General features: G+C 33.5%; 3 protein-coding genes across 3 annotated transcripts; 2 read left to right on the top strand and 1 right to left on the bottom strand.

The window, feature by feature from the left end:
• The first annotated feature begins 1,374 nt into the window (after positions 1-1,374).
• Positions 1,375-2,189, top strand: LOC129306265 (protein BIC1-like). Its single transcript, XM_054946750.1, is given in 2 exon segments — positions 1,375-1,790; positions 1,793-2,189. Coding segments are annotated over 2 exon segments (462 nt in total). The 5' UTR covers positions 1,375-1,456; the 3' UTR covers positions 1,921-2,189.
• A 491-nt stretch (positions 2,190-2,680) lies between these two features.
• On the bottom strand, positions 2,681-8,004 carry LOC129306264 (protein CIA1). The gene is made up of 10 exons (XM_054946749.1): positions 7,590-8,004; positions 6,803-6,949; positions 6,446-6,664; positions 6,284-6,348; positions 6,029-6,094; positions 5,865-5,936; positions 4,973-5,035; positions 4,458-4,527; positions 3,607-3,693; positions 2,681-2,980 (listed from the first exon to the last, which is right to left on the bottom strand). Exons 1-10 carry the CDS (start codon positions 7,782-7,784, stop codon positions 2,912-2,914), a joined length of 1,053 nt encoding a protein of 350 aa, XP_054802724.1. The 5' UTR covers positions 7,785-8,004; the 3' UTR covers positions 2,681-2,911.
• An 8,892-nt stretch (positions 8,005-16,896) lies between these two features.
• LOC129306579 (cytochrome b-c1 complex subunit 9, mitochondrial-like) lies at positions 16,897-19,444 on the top strand. Its single transcript, XM_054947255.1, has 3 exons — positions 16,897-17,157; positions 17,903-17,950; positions 19,146-19,444. Exons 1-3 carry the CDS (start codon positions 17,026-17,028, stop codon positions 19,194-19,196), a joined length of 231 nt encoding a protein of 76 aa, XP_054803230.1. The 5' UTR covers positions 16,897-17,025; the 3' UTR covers positions 19,197-19,444.
• Positions 19,445-19,836: the final 392 nt, after the last annotated feature.

Below are 19,836 nucleotides of genomic sequence, written 5' to 3'. Positions count from 1 at the left end.
GCCGTACAATTCAAAGTTTGGAAAAGGCAATTGCTTCTTGGAGGTGGCCTCCTCCTGCAAACACGCCCATGTGGACTCATTGGTCCACACTCACCTGCCTTTATTTATTGCTGACAACTGACCCTCTGTTTCTCTCCTTCTCCAACCTTCTCTTGCCTCGTCGTATCCATAATTACTGAATTTCACGTATTCCTCCTTTCATTTCATTTTGTTCCCTCTCTTGTCTTTATTTAAAAGAAAAATAATAATAGAATCTGTTTAAATTATGTAAATAATATTTTAATATCTTAAAATATTATAATTTTTTAAAATTTTTCTGTCATTAACATATTTATAATAAAATTTTTCTGTCATTAACATATTAATATAAGTTATTAAATTACCCTTAATTAAAACTTTAAAATTATTGTTGAATTCTTATAATTTTAAAAAATTGTAAATATTATAAAAAAATTTATCAATAGCAATTAATATTTAAAACACTTGAGAAATATCAATATTTTAAATGTAAATTTACGAATTACTATTAAATTTTGTAATTTAAAAAAAATTGTAAATCTTGATACAAAACTTATGAATGTCAATTAATATTTGACAATTTAATCATTTATATTAATTTTTTAATGATAGAAAAGTTTCTAAAGACTTTAAAAAAATTATGGCAATTTGAAGGAACAAAATGTTATCTACACAATTCAAAAAAAAGTTATTATCATTTTTCTTATTTAAAATTGCCTTCTAAGCGTCATTCAAGCTTTTAACCACAATTCATTAATGTGCAACTATTTGTCATTTAAGATCTTAACACATAAAGAATTACTATAACTTATGTCTTTTTTTTTAATAAAGTATTATATAATTTAATCTATTTTTTAATAATTATCTCTTTTACTTTACAGTGAAAGTTAATAAGAATAAGAATAAATAATAACGTTGTATTTTGGAAGGATAAAATAGCAAGTTGGCTGGTTAGGTAATTGAATGATTTTAATATTTTGTTTAAACGTTAATCGACAAAATGTCTTAGGGGGAAAAAAAAAATCAAATACGCCAACCCCATTGGCTGAAATCCACGAATCATAAATACTCAGGTTGATCAACATCAACCTCACAAATCACAATGCTACAAAAGTCCATCCAAGGAAATCCTCACAATTTTTTTAAATTTCTTTTTTTTTTTTTGTTTCCTTTTCAATTCTTTTCCCTTTCGATGATGGAGCACTTGCGAGTTGCTACTGATAACTAATAAGCCACACATTTCAGAATAATCCCAACCCAGAAGAGACACGTACCTTTGTCATTTGCCATACGAAGCAAAACTTCATTGTGGGTGACGTGTTAACTAATTTCCCACCCATTCCCCTTCGCTTTATTCCCCACATATACATTCTCACCTCTCTCGCTCCACTCTTTCTATATCTCCTCTGCTCACAAACCACCCTCAATTGCACACACAATGAAAGAGAAAATCCATTTCATGGCTCACCACCAACAATCGCCTCCTTCTTCAAAACTTGTTCACGGGATGCCATCTCAATGCCAACCTCAAGACAGTGACAGTGATTGTAAAGATGAAACAGAGTCTCAATCTCAGAATCTGTCGGCTTCGGAAACATGTGCCTGCGATAAGGAGAAAATGGCATTGCAGAACCTGGTTTCTGATTCTGCCGATGCGACGAGAGGCAGTGGTGAGGCTGAGGAAAGTGGACGAGAGAAGCTGAAGAGGCATAGAGTGGAAGTGGCGGGAAGGGTATGGATTCCTGAGATATGGGGTCAGGAGGAGCTGTTGAAGGATGGATTGATTGCTCGGCTTTGGACGCTCCTTTGGCTCCGAGCAGAATCATCACGGCGCGAGCGGCGATGGTTCGAGAGGCTACGAGAGCCAATGCCGGCGGATTTAGAATAGAGAACAGGTGTTGAACTTTCATTTCTCTGCGATTCAATTTTAGCAATGAGCTTAGCGTGTATAGATAATGATGGTTCATCAATCCTCACTTCTCTCGTAACCCTGTCTTATTTTATGTACTCCATTTAGAGTCTCATTCTCAAAACTTCCTGTTTTTTAGATTATTCACCAGAACGAAGCTTTGCGATTTAGCCTAAGTTTGGAATTTCAGACTACTGAACAAGTTCCCATTGTTGTAAATCACTCAATGCTTCAGGAATTTATGATACTGGATTTGAATTAATCAATTATTGATCAGCTCCCTCATTTTCAGCAACATTGGTAGAAAAAATTGGCTGAATTGGATTTTTTTATTTCTATACAGTTACAGGATTTCTAAGAATGAAAAGCTTTAAAACCTGGACTGAAACACTGGTATTACCAGAAGAGGTCGCGTGGAACGATGAGTTGAGTTTAAAAAAAAAAAAAAAAAAAGTCCGATACCTCTAATGCCGTTCCTTCTCCCAAAGAGCCAACAAGCCTTCTCCATTACTAGGAAGATGAAGCTTCTTATTTTAACTATTAAAATAATAATAATAAATAATGAGGTGGCTTTCCCACTCTTCGCATGGAATTCTTTATTTTGACAGCAACCTGCCACTCATTGATTAGCCTTGTAATCCGATATCTAGGCACAGGGCTTGTTGAAGTTATCATTTTTATCAGAGTTGGGAAGTAATTTTGCCGCAGAAGAATAAAATCAAACCTTGCCGGAAATGGAAAAAAAAAAAAAAAAAAAGTAAAACCAACTCTATTAATCTGCTTAAATCAAAACCATATAGTTTAAATAGTAATAATAGTAATTAATTTACAGTCAAACCTGAATGAATATTAATCTTAAATATTTAAATAGGCAATAATAAAACTATGAAGACGACGCCTGCTCGTTTCTCCTACCAGGCTTCAGCAGTATAAATATTTTTCTTATACTGATGCAGAATATGTGTAAAACTTGAATCAGCGAAGTCACCGTGATAGCAGCTCCCACACCTTGATAGTCCCATCATCACTAGCAGAGGCTAGCAGCCGCTTCTCCTGATAAGCACTCGAACACACGAAACTTTCATTAGGGCAGAGATTGTAAAAGGATGCAAAGACTGATGATAGACACAGCGGAAGCAACTCATCATTATTTGTAAGTTCTAATGAGTCATCTGTAATCCCGCCGATTTCCCGGTGCCCGAGGCACTGATCATGAATTTTGGAAGCTACATGGACCACAAGATGTGCATTAACCTTTTGATAGTTTAACTCAATGGCCAATGAAGTTCCCAACAAGGTATGTTACCAATGTCTTTGGAACACACAGAATCGGCCTGTAACTGGAGAAACCACTTAACTCTTACAGGTCTGGCATGACTGTAACTATAAATCGTATACATCTAACTTAGACAACCATGTCAATAATTCCATTCTTCAAGGTGCAACTTCTCTAATAATGAATATCGGCTCAAAACTAGTAAAAGAAGGCCCTCAATTTTTCTTAACCACATTTCTTCTTCTAGTGCCTAAAAATTAGAGTGATCATTTTACGGATCAAGACTCTATCACCTATGATCATAGTCCAATATTATCACTGGACTCCCACCACTTGATGTACACGGAAAGAGTTAACTCCATCTTCAATGTTATTCAATCTAAGTAGGGTCTGAGAATCATACCCCTGGGCTCCAACGCACTGAATTTACATCCATGCCATGGGCTTTCTCCTTCTTCAGCAGCAATTTACAAAGAGGACCGCCATCAACCTTTTACAAGCAAGTTGCAAAGTAAAATTTACAGGCTACCCTGATGAACTTAATGCGTCAAGAGTGCCCCGGCATACAAACTTAATGAATTGAAAGAAAAGAAGAATCTGTTGCTTTTACTCCTTGTTTACCCACACAATGGCACAACAATGTATAAGCTGAAAATTTTCAGGAACTTAGAAATCAATGTACATTATATGACAATATCACTGCATAACAGCTTCCCAAATTGAAACTCAAACCATCCTAAGATTAAAACTTTTAACAAACAACTAAACAAGTGTCACGTGCAAGTCCAGAAAAGCAAGGAGAAAAATGAATGGAAGTTCACTATATATCAGGACGACAAGAAAAACATATAGAAATCTCTTGTTCTTGTAAGTTTAAACAATATTTTGGTAGCAAAGCATCACTTGCAAATACTAAAAAAAAAACACACACACACACACACAACATAGTCTAACATAGAAACTCAACTCGGATAATTAAAGTCGCAAATACAACAAATCTATTTGGCTAACTAGTCTTCTCTGCCCTTAGACTAGGATAGTTTCATATATGTTTTTTATTGCTACTATCATAAGCACGTGTAAAGAGATTAAAAGAAAATGATTAAGGTAAGGCAAGCCAATAAAATCTTGATTACAAATCACATAAACAACGACTTCAGAATTTGAACTGTTAAATGTTTCAGGATAACTGCAACAACCAAAAAAACTGCATTCTTGCCCATCCCAAAAGAAAAGAATGAAATATTTCCATACCAGGTTTTCATTATTCTCCACAAAGAGTCGTATACAATCATCGGCTGCTCCACTGGCAATGATGCCTTCTCTGTCATGCACGCAATGCAGGACACAGCAGGATCAGAGTTATCATTTATCTGCTATCTTGATATAAGATATGAAGTGCTCAAGTCTCTTTTCATCTTGCTTTCAATTATTAACAAAATTAAGAAAAGAATGCATGATTTTATAATGAATTAGCAGGAAGTCACAAAATCGTCCTTTTATTTTACCCACATCAAAATTGTCAGCAAGCAATCCAAATGTGCCAATGTGGGTACTGACAGAACTACCTACAATAAAAGCGGTCATCTAGACCCTGCCATGCATCTAACTTAAATTTAAGCCCTTACTAACGAGGATGACTGCCTTTCCAAAATGCAAACTATACCAAATAAAATTATCCGTGTTGAACAGTTATGTGTAAATAAAAGAATTTAGATATGCCAAACAAGGAAGATAGGTTTCATCCTAGTTTAATAAGATGCAGCTACCTTGACCAATGAACTGAGAAAATTGTCCGATCATGATACCCTGTAAGAGTGCAAAGATGTCTCCTGAAATTCCCAAAAAAAGAGTCGTTATCTTCCACCTGTTACACTGACATGCTGCTCTTATTGTCAGTTTTCAAATCTCAGAAAATGCCAATTTCCAAAAAAATACACTCACACGTGTACGATGTATGTCACACAACTTCCCACTAAGCAACCCAAACATTATGATGGAATAAATGTGGATAGCTACAAGCAATTATTTTGATACTTAAATAGCATAATTTTCCCTCTTACAAGCCAAATTTTAAGGGTGACTTTTCTTTACTTGCTTAGGTCTCCATTAATTGGTATTATAGTTAGAGCAACCTCTGCAAAAAGGGCTAAATGTGAAGGGTGCAATCAAGAGGGACAAGTGAGTCCCATAAAATGCAGATGTTGACAACGTCAACTCTAAGGGTGTGTTTGGTTGGAGGGGAGGGCTCCCCTCTCTCCTTCGGTTAGGAGGAGGGAAGGGGAAATTTTTAAAATTTTCCCTCCCCTCCCCTCCAAAGCCTCCCCTCCAAATTGGGGGGGAGCTCCCCTCCTCCCCCTCCCCCTCCCTTCCCTCCTCTCCCCTCACCTCCCCTTCCCTCCCTTTCTCTTCCCTTGAACCAAACATACCCTAAGGAACAATGTTATGATGGAGTCCAACATTGGGTAGCCACAAGTAATTTTTGTGGTACTTAAATGGCATGATTGTTTTCCCTTACAAGCCAATATTTAAGGATAGATTCTCCATTCTTGCATAAGCCTTAATCACATTACAACATCTAAAATATGTGAAATATCAGATGCATATTCTGGTATTCTTACCCAGCGGAGATAAATTGGTGAAAAGAATGCATGTTCTTACCAAGGAGCAAATCCATTTCCAGATTGCATTCTTATGCTGTCTGTTTCCCATAACTTCAGGGTAAGATCATCACTGCCACAAGCAGCAAGGGTCAGAAAGCTATAAAAGTCCAGCAAAAGGCCAAAATGATTCCTGGAAATGAACAACAGGCAAATTACACATACCTACAGGTAACCATTTTGTCTCCACTAGTATTGAAGGAGAGAGCCCACACGGTAGAAGTATGACCACTGGCAAATAACACAATTATACAAGAACAAGCTTAGTTTAAGAAAGTAGTCAACCAATGACTAGCATAAAAGATATATGCAAGCAACAAAGACCAGAAAAATAGAACAGGTTTAAAAGAGATGAAAGAAAAAAAAAGCTATAAAAGGCTAAAAGTGAATCCAACAAGAAGAGAGGTAAGGATATATTACTTATTAGCTTCTCCTAGAGTCTGGACACACTGCCAATCATCACTGTCACCTTCATCTGCCCAAACCTGGAAGAAACATTGATTAACTCATAAAGTAATCACACTATACATGAAAAGAATGGTAAAAGTATATTAGCTAAGCAATTTTACCATACAACATTACCTTAATATTATTATCATAGCTACATGAAAACAATATGTCCATTGTTGGATGCCACTGCACCATCTTCACGTCTTGAGTATGTCCTTGCAGCACTGACACACACTCAAACTCATTACCTGGCTGCACTTCCCATATCCAAACAGATTTATCTCTGCCACATGTTGCAAGCAGAGATCCAGATGCATTCCAAGATACACTCTTCACTTCATTTTCATGACCCTGTATATGAGATAAAATGCAAGCAGAGTGCATTTTTTAGCGTTGAAGAGAAGAGCAATTATGAATAAATAAATACACTCGAAGGAAAACATAATGATGACGTCCGTAGAGAATGAATTCTTCACAGTAGAACCATACCTCTAGAGTAGAGACACACTCAAAATCACCCCCAACATTTTCCCAGACAGCAGTAGTAGCATCAAAACTGGCAGTAGCCAAGAGTTTTCCAGATGGTGACCAAGCGCACGATCGAACTGTTCTAGTGTGTGTTTCTTCCAAAACTGCCTGCATTTTAATCAGACTCTTGAAATTTTGAAAGTTCCACCAAAAAATAAAAGAAAATTGAGCTTCAACATAAAATATACTCCAGCCTTCCTACTAACGATATTTCAGTTTCAAAAAAAATATTTGCCCAGTAATTCGCGTGGAAAGACCATGTCTTGACCACGTTATTTGACCCTCCTTGTTTTCCCTCGCCCGGGTGAGTGAGATTAGACCAAAAGCCTTCACCGGATAGTTGAACAATAAGACCGTCGAAATTCCTAGTTTTTAGTAATGATCATGATTGGAATAGCGAATTAAAGCAGATACTATAGCCTAAGTCAATCTCTAAGGCAATAAACACTTGATCGCCGAGGAATCATTACGAAAACAGAAAATCACTGGACAGTAGATATTAACTCGTTCAAGTTCATCATGCTACCGGCACTGTCTAGCTCTACCCAGCAAAGCTCATCTCTTTTTTTCCCCCGTTGACACTCATTGTAGACTAAATCATACCAACAACTCGATAGACTTTTATGTTCCCAAGTGAATGATTGCATTTTCTCTCGATCACCCCCGAGATTTTGCAATTAAGCGTTAAAGTGGATTCCCCAACTCACATAGGACCGGAAGAATTCAGAGAGAGGGGGAAAATAAAAACCTTGCAGCCCCAAAGACCAGTGGACAGATTCTGCTCCCAGATTCGAACGGTTTTGTCGCCACTACAGGAGGCGAAGACGTAGGGAGTTCCAGAATGCCCAGTGGCAGGGTTCCATGCCAAGCTCCAAACCCTATCGGAGTGACCTTCTAGTGTCTGAATCTCCTTCAGTTCAAAACCCCCACTGAAGTTCTCCATCGAAACGAAAGTAAGATCACAGACAGTGGCTCGAACTGGCCTTTTAGTAATCACTCCTCTCTTTCGCTGTTCTTTTTCTCTGCTTTTTGGGGGATTAACCAATATTTTAGAGTATACTGCTACTAATTTGAGGAACCGGCTATTTGTTTACTCTTTACTGTATAAGAGGATTTCTACGCGCACAAAGCGCCCCAGAACGTAGGAACTAGGAGGCCGGAACATCGTTGATGGGAACGCCCGCGTGCGAAACCCGTAAATCGGCTGCCCTCTTGTCCTGTCCGCGTTCAGTTCTGGCAATCTGAACCGTCCAAAATTTTAATTCGACATTTACCCGCATAATTTAATATTAATTTAAAAAAAAAATTATAAACTAATTATACATATGTACTTTGAATTATATCTGTCTAGAACATATTTAAATAATTAATTTATAAAAATTTAATATTAAATTAAATTATTAAAATTAAATTTATATTGTTTAAATTAATTGTAAAGTAAATTTAATAAATTTTTACAATAAATACAAAATAAAAATAAATTTTTAATTTTTTTAAACTTTGAATCATTTAAATTAAAAATTGAGAGAATTACAACTAAATCTTACATAAAAAAATTAATTACTGTAAAATTTATTAACAATTAAATTAATTTATATTAATAATTGATTGTGTTATCGATATAACTTAACTTAATTATTAATAAATTTTATAATAATTAATTTTTTTTAATGAATTTCAACGTAATTCCCCTTTAAAAATTTAGATGGTATATATGATCATCAGAGCACAATGAAAACCAAACCTGTCTTGTCCACCTTGTCACTCAATGACCGTTGCATTTTTCTAATGTAAATAAAATTTATTAAATTATGAACCTATTTGTTTAGTATTAAAAAATAAATAATTTTTAGGTAATTGAAAAATTTTATAAAAAAACATACTTATTTTGTAGGAATTTTATGAAAAATAGATATTATATTTGGTTACAATAATAAAAAATATAATTATTAATTAATTATTTTTAAATTTTATAATATCTTCGTTGATTTTTGTTTTATAAAAATAATTTATTATTATATTATTTAAAAATTTTATGACATCCTTATGCATTTTGCCTCTTTAAAACACTTGTTTTAGATTATTTTTAGTAGCTACTTAAAGTAATTTTTTAAAATAATTAAAAATTTACTTTTTTTATATTCTAAAATTTCAACAAATATAATAAAAACTTACAAAAGATATTTTTAAAAAAATAAGTATTTTTTATGAAATAAACTAAAACAAACAGATTTTATAAGTATAGTTATAGATAGGGTGGTCTCATTTTTAATTTCACTGATTTGATCTCATCTTTTCCTCAAACTGCTAATTGCTTTTGCATGCACTGGTATATAATATTAAATTTATGAAAATTATCCGGAATACATTTACAAGTTCATGCATCATTATTAGCATCCTTGTGGAGCTGTGGTTGCTAAAGAAGGGTGGTGGTGAAGTGACTTTATATGCGGGGGAAACAATACTTAAGCTGTTCAAGTGACCTTATAAGCATCATGAATGTTTAAGCTGTTCCTTAGCGGTTTTTTTTAGTGTAAATCCAACACTTGGCGTGGCTGAGCATTTCCATGATATAAATATGTTATTAAACAAATGTAAATGGGATGATTCTATGCTCAATCTATGTATGCATGTATGAACATATTTTTGAGAGCTTGTTGCATTGATTAACATTAATCCCTTAACATGTATTATGTGGAGATTGAGCACATCAAGTATAGTCTCATAAGAGAACGAGACAAATGATTGTCTAAGGGATACCAATCTTGGTATCACGTATAAAAGATTTCTATTGTATTAAAATAATACATTAATGTTGATTTAATTTTATATTCATATGAGGAAAGATTCATTGTTAGTCAAATAAAATATTATGTAAGCCAAAGTTTATTACTTTAAAGTTGGCTAATAATGAAGCTAAGTAGTTGAAAAACTTCCTAATGAATATTCTATGGCGAGTAAACCTACACAAGTCATGTCGATGATTTGCGATTGCCAAATGACAATAGTCATTATAAAGAAAACAGTGACATAAGTAAACATCATTTGAGATATTGTTAAGTATGTTAAAAGAGGGAGTTATCTCAAATGGTTGTGTGAGATCATATATAAATCTGATGGATCTATTAACTAAGCCTTTAAGGAAGATTTTAATTATTTGAATGTCAAGGAGAATGAGACTTAAGTCAATTTAAAATTAACAGTGATGGCAACTCAACTTTTGTAATTAGAGATCCCATGAAAAAGGTTTAATAGGTAAGAACAAGTCAGTTGTTAGTTTCGCTAGCATTAAATTCTCTATCCCTTTCTATGACTTTAGAAAGTGCTAGAATACATTGATCGGAGGTTGAGTAAAAGCTTTGAATAATTTCTATAGTTCTTATAGATGGTGTACTTATTATAGATACACTTGATGAAATCACTTATGCAAATGTGGAGTAAGGCCGCTCCTATGAGATTGTGGCAAAATCTTTAAAGCATTTATTAAAACCAGGTGTGCGCACAGTTGATAACACATAAAATCATCATTAACAATGAAAATTGTGGGGATATAATCTAACTAATAAAACCTCTAATACACGCCTAAGATCTGTTGGTTTAATAATAAAGTTACATCAATTTTTTTGCGTGCTAAATTTTACTGGTCTAGATTTGGTTCAAGTCGAAAGGTACCAAATTCAAAATGGTTGTCTTTCATGTAAATAACTCGAATGATTGTATTTCTTTTGACATACAGGGAATTGTTGTATTAATGCTAAAAAGAAAAGTCCCATGTTATTCAACTGAATGATGGCCTTAGTGCATGTATACTAAAGTGTGAATTTGGACTAGTAAATGGGTGTAGAGGAGAAGTAGGCTCACGCAGCAAGTTATATGTGGTACTGGGCATTTTTTTTTTAAGTTTTGGAAACTATTTTGCGGAGTTACAAAATTATTTGCATAAAATAGTTTTCCAAAAAAAAAATTATTCCTTTTAAAATATGCGAGGAATTATTGAATATTATAAAATATCTTGAGTATTTCAAAAGAAGTTATTTATAAATAAATAATTTTAATTACTATAACCACTTACTAAAATATATTTATTTAGCCTCATTATTTTTGTAACGAAATTTTAAATGTGATTAAGGTAGTTATATTGTATAATTTTTTTAAGGACATTGCCTATAAAAGGCAGTATTTGTCGCAACTTTAAAGAGAGCCTTTGAGCTTTCAAACTTTCCCTTCCTTTCTATCATATTGTTTCATTTGTGCTGTTACATGAGTTTATATATGAATTTATGCTATTTTGTGTCCCTGCTTTTTGTAAAAAGAATCTGTCTAATCCTAGAGACCTACCGTGCAATTAATATGGTGTGATGAAATAGCTCTTAGTGATAGTGTACTCAAGTATGACTTAGATTATGATCTTCCCTGCTAGTGCCAACATAAAGATGGGGCTGGTAAGTATGAAGGTGTTGTAAGAGATCATAATGCTGATTGGGTATGTAGCTTTAATACGAATACAGGCAATTGCCCTTACTATTACTGAAGTGGTTAGTATTATTTATGGTCTTCATATATGTTAGGAAAGGAAATTTCACAATGTACAGGTCTACACAAATTATGTTGAGGCGATCAGCTTGATTATTAGAAGTAATATTACTTATCACCCGTTTAGAGAAATTATCAACCAAGCTAGAATTTATTTCTATTAAGATTGGAACATTCATTTGAATTTGATGTTTAGGAAGACTAATACTTGTGCTCATCTGTTGGCCACTTAAGCTCATAGTGATTTTACACGTTATACTACCTTTGATCAACCCCTACCTTGCTATATTAAAATGGTGGATAATGAAAGGAGGTTGTCTAATAGACTTGACTAGCTTGCATGTTATAAGTTAGTATTATTTATGGTTTCTATATGTGTTAAGTTTAATGATATTAAACTTAGCCTCAACTTCATTAGGGTAGTAGAGGTTAGAGGTTTGAGTCTGGGAAGGTTTCAAAAGACCACATGAGGGTGAGATGAGGAATAACCTAAGTACTATATTGGGAAAAGTTAGCTTCCACTGTAGTGTTGTGGGTTAGCCCAGTCTAAAAGACTCCCAGTGAGATGGGGTGAGGATTATTACACTTTGCTGATTGATTTTCTTTTCCCTTCAATTTCTGGGTTTATAATGGCTCTTTTAGTTCCTTAATAGTGTTTCAAGATGGTTATGAAGAGCTTTTTTGGTCTATCGACTATGGTTCTCTATTTTCATAGTGTAAGATTTTTTTTTTATTTGGAACGTATTTTGATATTTTCATATTTTAAATGCATATTTCAATTAAAAATTATGCTTCAATTTTATGTGCATATAAAACATGTTTTAAAATCTCATTTCCATCTCACTTTCACTTCTATTTCCATAAAAAACTTTTCCATGCTATTAAATGGGGTATTAAAGAAGCTCAGTATAAAGGAACCTTAAGATGCAACAAATAGAGACAAACAACTTGGACCTTGAGGCAAGTCAGACGGAGGTGGATAGCTTGAAAAGGAACCTTGAGATTTAATCAATGAAGATGAAAGCCAAGGTAGCAATGAAACATAGCAATTGAACCATAACGGTGGTGAATGACAAAACCAAGCTATGGAGAGAGAAGAATAGAACTAGTCGCTAGTATTGGGATGACAGAAGACGAGATCAATTTAGGAAAAGTCATTAGAAATTACCTTGGCATAAAATCTCATCTTCAGCAACAACAATAATAACCAGGTTCCAAGGGGGCCAAAGTTAGGCTAGGCCCTACAATAAAAAAAAAATTTTTCTTTCATAAAATGATCTTTTAAATTGATTTTTTTTAAACTTAAGCCCATTAATAACCCATCCTTTAAAGCAAAGCCAATTGTCATAGGGCTATTACTCATTCCCTAAAAGGCTAACTTGTTGGGATATGCAGTGTACCTACAACATCTTAGAAATTAAACTTGGTTAATTAAGTTTAATGAGTGTGATTAAGGAAATTAATGTGGTGTGTGGCTAAAGAGATCTAATTTGTGTAATTGATTATGTTTTCAGCCTTCAATGTGACTTCAAAGTGAATGGTCCTTTATGCCACATGCTGCGGCGTGAGGAATGTCTATTGTGGCGTATAAAGGCAAGAAATGAATAAATGACTTCTCTATGCCAAACACTGCGTGTGTGTTACATGTGCCAGGGCATATGGCCAATTTTTTTTGATATACTAATTGTGAAATAGATTAAAAATCAAAAAAGACAAGAAAGGACAAACGAGAGCACACTTATTACTCTGCTAGGGCATGTACTTAAGGGTCATTAGAGATATTTTAGAGCTTCTTATAAGGCAAGTACATTATGCTTCTCCCACCCTTTTCCTTCTATTTTTATGAAGGTTAAAGTTAGGGTTTGAGTTGTAAGAGTGATTTTTGGCCCATATGAGCTATATGTCTGAACTTATTGATTAAAATAGATATAATAGGAGTTGTTTAGAGTGTTCAAACCCTAGGTTAATGATTTTATGAATTGTTAGCTGTTAGGGACCATTAACACCTGAAAATAGTAATAAATAAGGTTATCGAGAGTGTTTGATGACCTTCAATGATAGTTTAATGGTTCACTAATGACAATGTGAATTGTTAGGACCTAGTAAACCTATTGGACATGATGGGTAGTGAGTTTATGATTTTGATAAAAAGCAGTATGTGGAGTTTTAATGTTGAAAATTTGCCCAAAATTAGGGCAATAATGAATATCCTTATGATTTTATTGTAGACTATCGGTTTGGCACCATTCAAGTTTGAGAAAAAGCTTTGAAAGTTAGTAAATTGAGGGGTAAATCTTTGACCTCTTAAAGGTTTAAGGCAACCAGGATAAACCTTATCTGTATAATTGTATGTTAATTATTTATTTATTGAACTAAATTGTTTATAAAATCATCCGAGTGCTTATGAATCTATTGATACAAATGTTACAATGTGATGTATTGTGACATGGATTTAATATAAGAGTATGGATAAATAATATGCATGTTTGTTCAGTTATGATTAATGTTGATGTTTGAGAACATGCTTTTGTAGAAATGATGAATGATAATTAGTATGTGTTGTATAGTGGAAAGAATATGATTATGAATGGGATATGATATAATTGTTGGTTGAATTGCATACTGTGTAATATGTGCATAGCATGATCATTGGCAGAAGTTCGCTTAGGGAGATGAGTATATTGATAAATTCACGTGGTATTAATGGCTTATAGTTAGAGTTGGAAGCTTGCCTTGGCATTGACCGTTGGAATCAAGAGGTGGCCTTTGTCCTATGGTTGATTTCAGGGCTATCCCAATTGTTCTCTAAGTAACTCAAACCTAATTAATCTCTACTGATTCATTAAGAGGCCAGAATAGGAATACAATATCTCATGGTTATTAGTATTGGGAGAAACCATGATACGTAAGTGAGTGAGTTAACCATGATCTGGTAGCTCCTCACAAGTGAAAGGTTGGGTTAGTCTGAGTTATGGACGTAGCCACTTAATAGCCTCCAGTTTCATATCGAAGGTAACATGAAGGTATAAAGCTAGCATTGATCATGCATTTAGTTTTGACCACATAATTGTTATTATTATGGTCCAGTATGTTTTAGGGTGCATAGTTGTTATTTTTGCAATCATATGATATGCATAATTGATATATATGATGATACATATTGTACGCCTAGTCATACGGTTGTTATTATTGTGACTAAGGCTATATTTACCATATGTGTGTGATATATGAGTTTATTGCCATTTGCATTCATTTTTAATTAATATGCAATTGTATAGAATAAGTTGACTTTGATTACTTAGTGATTATACTCATTTCTCATTTTTTTTAATGTTTTTAGTGCCTAGCTCATCAAATTTAGATTGGAAGAAAATGCTTTGAGGCTTAGGATTTTGGGTGTAAATCTTACTTGTAGGCCTCTTTGTTTTATTTATTTGTATCTTGATGGTTAATTTGTCAACTAGAATTCATTCTATTATTTTTAACTACTTGTATTATCATTGTGAAAATCATGTATATTTTGTGCCTTGAGTTAGTATAATATAATCGTAAAGTTTGTATAAGACTAAAATACTAGTGCAAGAGAATAAAGTGTATTTTGGTTGTTTTGGGATGAATGTTGATGACTTATGTGAAATTACATCCCCCTCATGTTTTTGTGAATTGAGGGGTTGATGGTTGAATTTATGGTATGTGTGTATTTGAATGGGTGTGGTTTATTCTATGAGTCCAAAATAATCCATTGAGTATGGTTTAAAAGTTGGTGTAGGCTTTTAGTGCATGTGTGAGAGTTTGGACACCCTAATTGTGATTTTTTGTGAAAAAGAAGTGAAATTAATATTATGTGTCTAACTTTTGATAGAAAATAAATTTGAATGTGAAACTTGTGTTATTTGTTATAATTAGAAGGAAGCTCTCCGTAGATACTAAGATCACCTCAATCGAATGTTAGACAAAGAAATATGACGCATTGAAAATTCATCCACTATGCTGTAAGCTCATGCAATGTACCGTAATGCGTGACATCTTAGGCAGTGGCGCATGGCATAAAGACATGCATGCCGTGACATAGGAGCAGTTAGCGGTGACACACATGTAGTTTTCTGCATAGTTCACTATTTTTATTTTTATGCACATGTTTTGATTCTTTCTTCAATTTCTAGGCTTCCGCACCTATTTTAAATGTTGATTTGAATATTTTGAAAGTGCATGAGAGTATTTTATATATTAAAAAATTGGAATCCCATTTGTGCAAATTTGACAAACTTATTAGGTTTAGACCCTTGATTAAAATGGTTATGAATTTAATTGTGTTTATGTAAGGTAACCTTATAGCACCCACTTATATATTTAGAATCATCCTCAAGTTCCTTTGATATAGGACATGACACAATGCTAACTTTTAACTCCACACAAGCTCATGAAAATGAAATAAAAAAAATCCAAATTCATTTTAGACATTTTTGTCATCAATAAACGATGAACAAGATAAATGGGTTAAGCTTACCATTAGCTGCACTATTGAATGTCATTTACTAACCTGTCTAAAAAATGTCACTTACTAATTTACTAATATTAATATTTTTAACCAATAACACCAATTGGAAAAATTATGACAGTACAATAAATTAATACCAAATGTATCACTCATAAAAAAAAATTTAAGATTCACAACAAAGTTGCATGAATTGTAATTTTTTGAAAGTTAACACATAAGACCTAACTTAAATTAATTGATTATTTTAGAACTTCTTTATCATTCTCCCATCTTTTTAACATGAGGTGCTCAGTATATTATTTTTAAAAATTGAAAGAAAAGATTGTATATGAAAGTTTATAATATTACTAAGCAAATAGTTGATAGGGCCAATGCCCTTTCACAAAAATAAAAAAAAATAAAATGATAGGAATGCATGGGAGTACATTCCATGCTCACCAGAATTGATGCTCATCACTCTTGAAATAATTTGAATCATTTAAATTTATTTTAAAAAGTTCAGATTTAAGTTCTTTTTATTTTTTATTTTTCAAAATAAAATTTTGAATAAATCTATTAATTATTAATAAGTACTATTTATATTTAATCAAGTCAGCCCAAATTTAATATTTTTTTTAATTTTTATAATTAACCATATACATCTACTTTGAACTATTTAAATTCAAAATTTTTTATTTATTATATTGTTAGATTCAAAATAGTTCAGAATAAATATACATGATTAATTTATAAAAATGGTAAAAAATAATATTAAATTTAGATCAATCTAATTAAATATATACTGTATATATTGATAATTAATAAATTTATTAAGTTTTACCATTTTTATTAAAAAAATAAAAAAAATTAAATTTTAACTGTTCTAATTATATATGTTAAATATGAATCTTCCGGATCTTATACCCCTGCTGATCGCTGAATGTGCCCACGAATGTTAAACGTGGCTCTCTGTTACTTCTTGACCAAGCATCTCTGGCTCTCTGCTAATCCAATAAGACCAATTAATTTGCATTGACCGTGCTTTAAAAAAAAAGGAAAGAAAAGAAAAAACGAGTTGACGGACTTTAATCCGTGCTTCTTTCCACTCACCACCTCGTCGAAGAGGAGATCCGGAACCCTAGAGCACCGATCAAAAGGATTCGAACGAAAAGAAATGTCATTCACCATGGATTCTGGTGCTCGACGAAGCAGAGGTGGCCTCCTTGAAAGTCTGTACAAGGTGATTATGCGCCGGAACTCTGTCTATGTGACCTTTATCATTGCCGGCGCTTTCCTCGGAGAACGGGTGAGTTCTTATTTTTTGAATCTCACATTGGCCCATGCTGTAATTTTTGTTTGGATGGACGACACGTTAGGAATGGGCGCTTCATGCCTTCATCGCTGTAACGAGCTCGCATTCGACATTTGTACCTTTTTTTTTTAAAACAAGTATCCTCAACTGCTCTGCTTGTTAATTTTCATCCATGAGACCATGACCATTGACCACAGAAATGAGATTAATCACGATTTGCTGGATGCGAACGGGTAACAACGTAGACTATGTGCCAGAGTAGGAGGAAAATTCTGAGTAAGATACTATGTAATTGCTTTGAATGGAGTTTAGAATATAATGCAATGCTGGCAAGTTGGATTTGGAAGGATATAAATGCGATACCCCATGTTTTACACAAATTTAGAAGGTTAAGTTTTACTTTGCGATTATTAGATGCCTCGATCGAGACCACGAAATTTCTTTGTAGGTTAAACGTATGTGATTTATAGCGTCTCTTGGTCGAGGAAAGCATTTCCATTTCAAAAATTGTATTATTTCTATCGTAAAGAGGGTTTAACTTCTACTTGACAAATAGTTCACAAATTAATTGTTTATTTTTAAAACCCGTTCCGTAAGGTTACTTACATGTAATTATGAATTTCCTGTTATTAGTAGTTTCCATTGTCTTTTGTGCTGATTTATTACCAGCTTTCTTTGGTATCTTTGACGCCAGTTTTTGCGAGATGAATGACTAAGAAATTCCTGTTCTTGGCTGCAGGCTGTGGATTACGGAGTTCACAAGCTCTGGGAGTACAATAACGTTGGGGTACAAAATTTGTTTAAGTCTCGACATAAACACGACACGGTTTATTTATCAATTTTATGGTGCATGCGTGTTTAGATGCTTTAGCTTCTTGAAGTTTTAAATTTGATTCATTAAATTCAAATTGTTATTTCTTCGATTAATTAAATTTCGATTGAGTTCACTTTCACTTATCTATGTTCAGGTTTGAAAAGTTTTGCATTGATAAGTGGAAATTTATGGCTCTCCACCGAAAAGGAGCATGGCAATATGGATAGGACATGATATCTGTGAAAAGTTATCAATTATCATTCTGAATTTTTGAAATTAGAGGTTTACTTTGTTACTTTAGAGCCTTTATTTAAACGGCTATTTTATTTGCAAAAATGTTTAGAGGTGAATTGAGAATGCCTAGCAAAAGCATTTCCACTCTAAGGAACAATTAACCAAAAGAATGATTAATTCTTTCCACCCATTGACCATTAAATTAGTTAAGTCACTTCCTTGATTTTTTTTTCAAGGTGAAAATGGTAGAAAATTATTTAAGGAGGTTAGGATACGTGTAAAGAAGGCCGATAGAAGTGCCAATGAAGAGAGTTGGGCAATGGCCTTTAGCCTTTTTAAAAGACGTAGATGGAGACTAAGAAGGACCTTAAAGGACGTTATCAAAGAAAATCTCCTGGTACATGATATAATTAAAGAGTTAGTTGTTGATAGAGTATAATTATCTTATGTGATTCATGTAACCGACTTTATTTAGTAGGATAAGGTTTGTCGCAATGGTAATTAGTAGTTGTACGTGTCCTAATTTTTTTTTTTTTCCTTTTGTCGTTCCTTCTAACTTGTCTAAAGGATTGAATTCTGTCTCCTGAAAATTATACATTACTGGCGTCTGGTGCTTTGGTTGTTCTTCTGGTTCCTTGCTAAAAAATGGGTTACATGTCTGCATTCCTAGAAGTGCCCGCATTCATCTTTATGCAAATTAATGATGTTGGTATTTCGCTTTAATCCTTGCACGTTCCCTTCGCCTCTGTCACATGAAATTGCCTGATATGATGAAATTCGGTCATGCTATTGCTGTGCTTTCACCGGAGCCTGTTCCATATTAGTGAACATTAGTTTTGAGGTGTCTGGTTTTGATAGTAAGTGATAACTTTTGCGTGAACCTCAACTGTTATTTTGGCCCCGAACTATAATTCAATTCTCTTTTCTGCTGCAGAAACGATATGAAGACATTCCTGTGTTGGGGCAAAGGCAATCAGAGGAGTGATTTATTCGACCATCTTGTTGGTCTTCCGTGAGTTTAATACTTCGAAATTTCGGTGTAAACATCAAGAGTTATATAGCAATTTCCATTTTTTCAATAAGGGTTATATGCTTGGGTGTGGTCTTGGCTGGTAAGTCATGGAGATGCTGGATCTAAGAACACTGAACCAGTAATTAACAGACTTCTGTATTTGCTGAAAGGACTTCTCCGTGAATCTTGAATTATGAAATTAACCAGCTCACTTTCAGAAAGGTTGTGTTGAGCTCATTTTTTATTACATGCCAAACTAGATCAATTAAAATTATTTGGAAGCCTTTTTTTTTTTTTTTTTACATGACAACGGTTGAGTAACTGGATAACTGTCAACTGATACCAAAGCGTTGGGTTGAGATTCATGAGCCATTGAGAAATGGGTGTAACTGCAATATTTTACTAACTCATGCACACTAGCCGATGGTTAATTACTGAATTTATTGTTTGGTGAGAGCCAAGACGTAATTTTACTGTTTTTTTTTTTCGGTGGGGAGAGCGGCTGATTAGGTAATTTTACTTAATAATTTTCAAACGAAAAGATATCCGAGCCCATCGTCTTCATGGTATCTTATTTGGATTCAAATATTTAATTTTATATATTTAATGTATT

This window comes from Prosopis cineraria, unplaced genomic scaffold, assembly GCF_029017545.1.
Source record: "Prosopis cineraria cultivar Desert tree isolate PC_DT_omini unplaced genomic scaffold, ASM2901754v1 PC3, whole genome shotgun sequence".
In the NCBI taxonomy this organism is placed as follows: domain Eukaryota; kingdom Viridiplantae; phylum Streptophyta; class Magnoliopsida; order Fabales; family Fabaceae; genus Prosopis; species Prosopis cineraria.
Note: the sequence above shows the minus strand (reverse complement) of the source record. Positions and strands in the feature narration are given on the sequence as shown.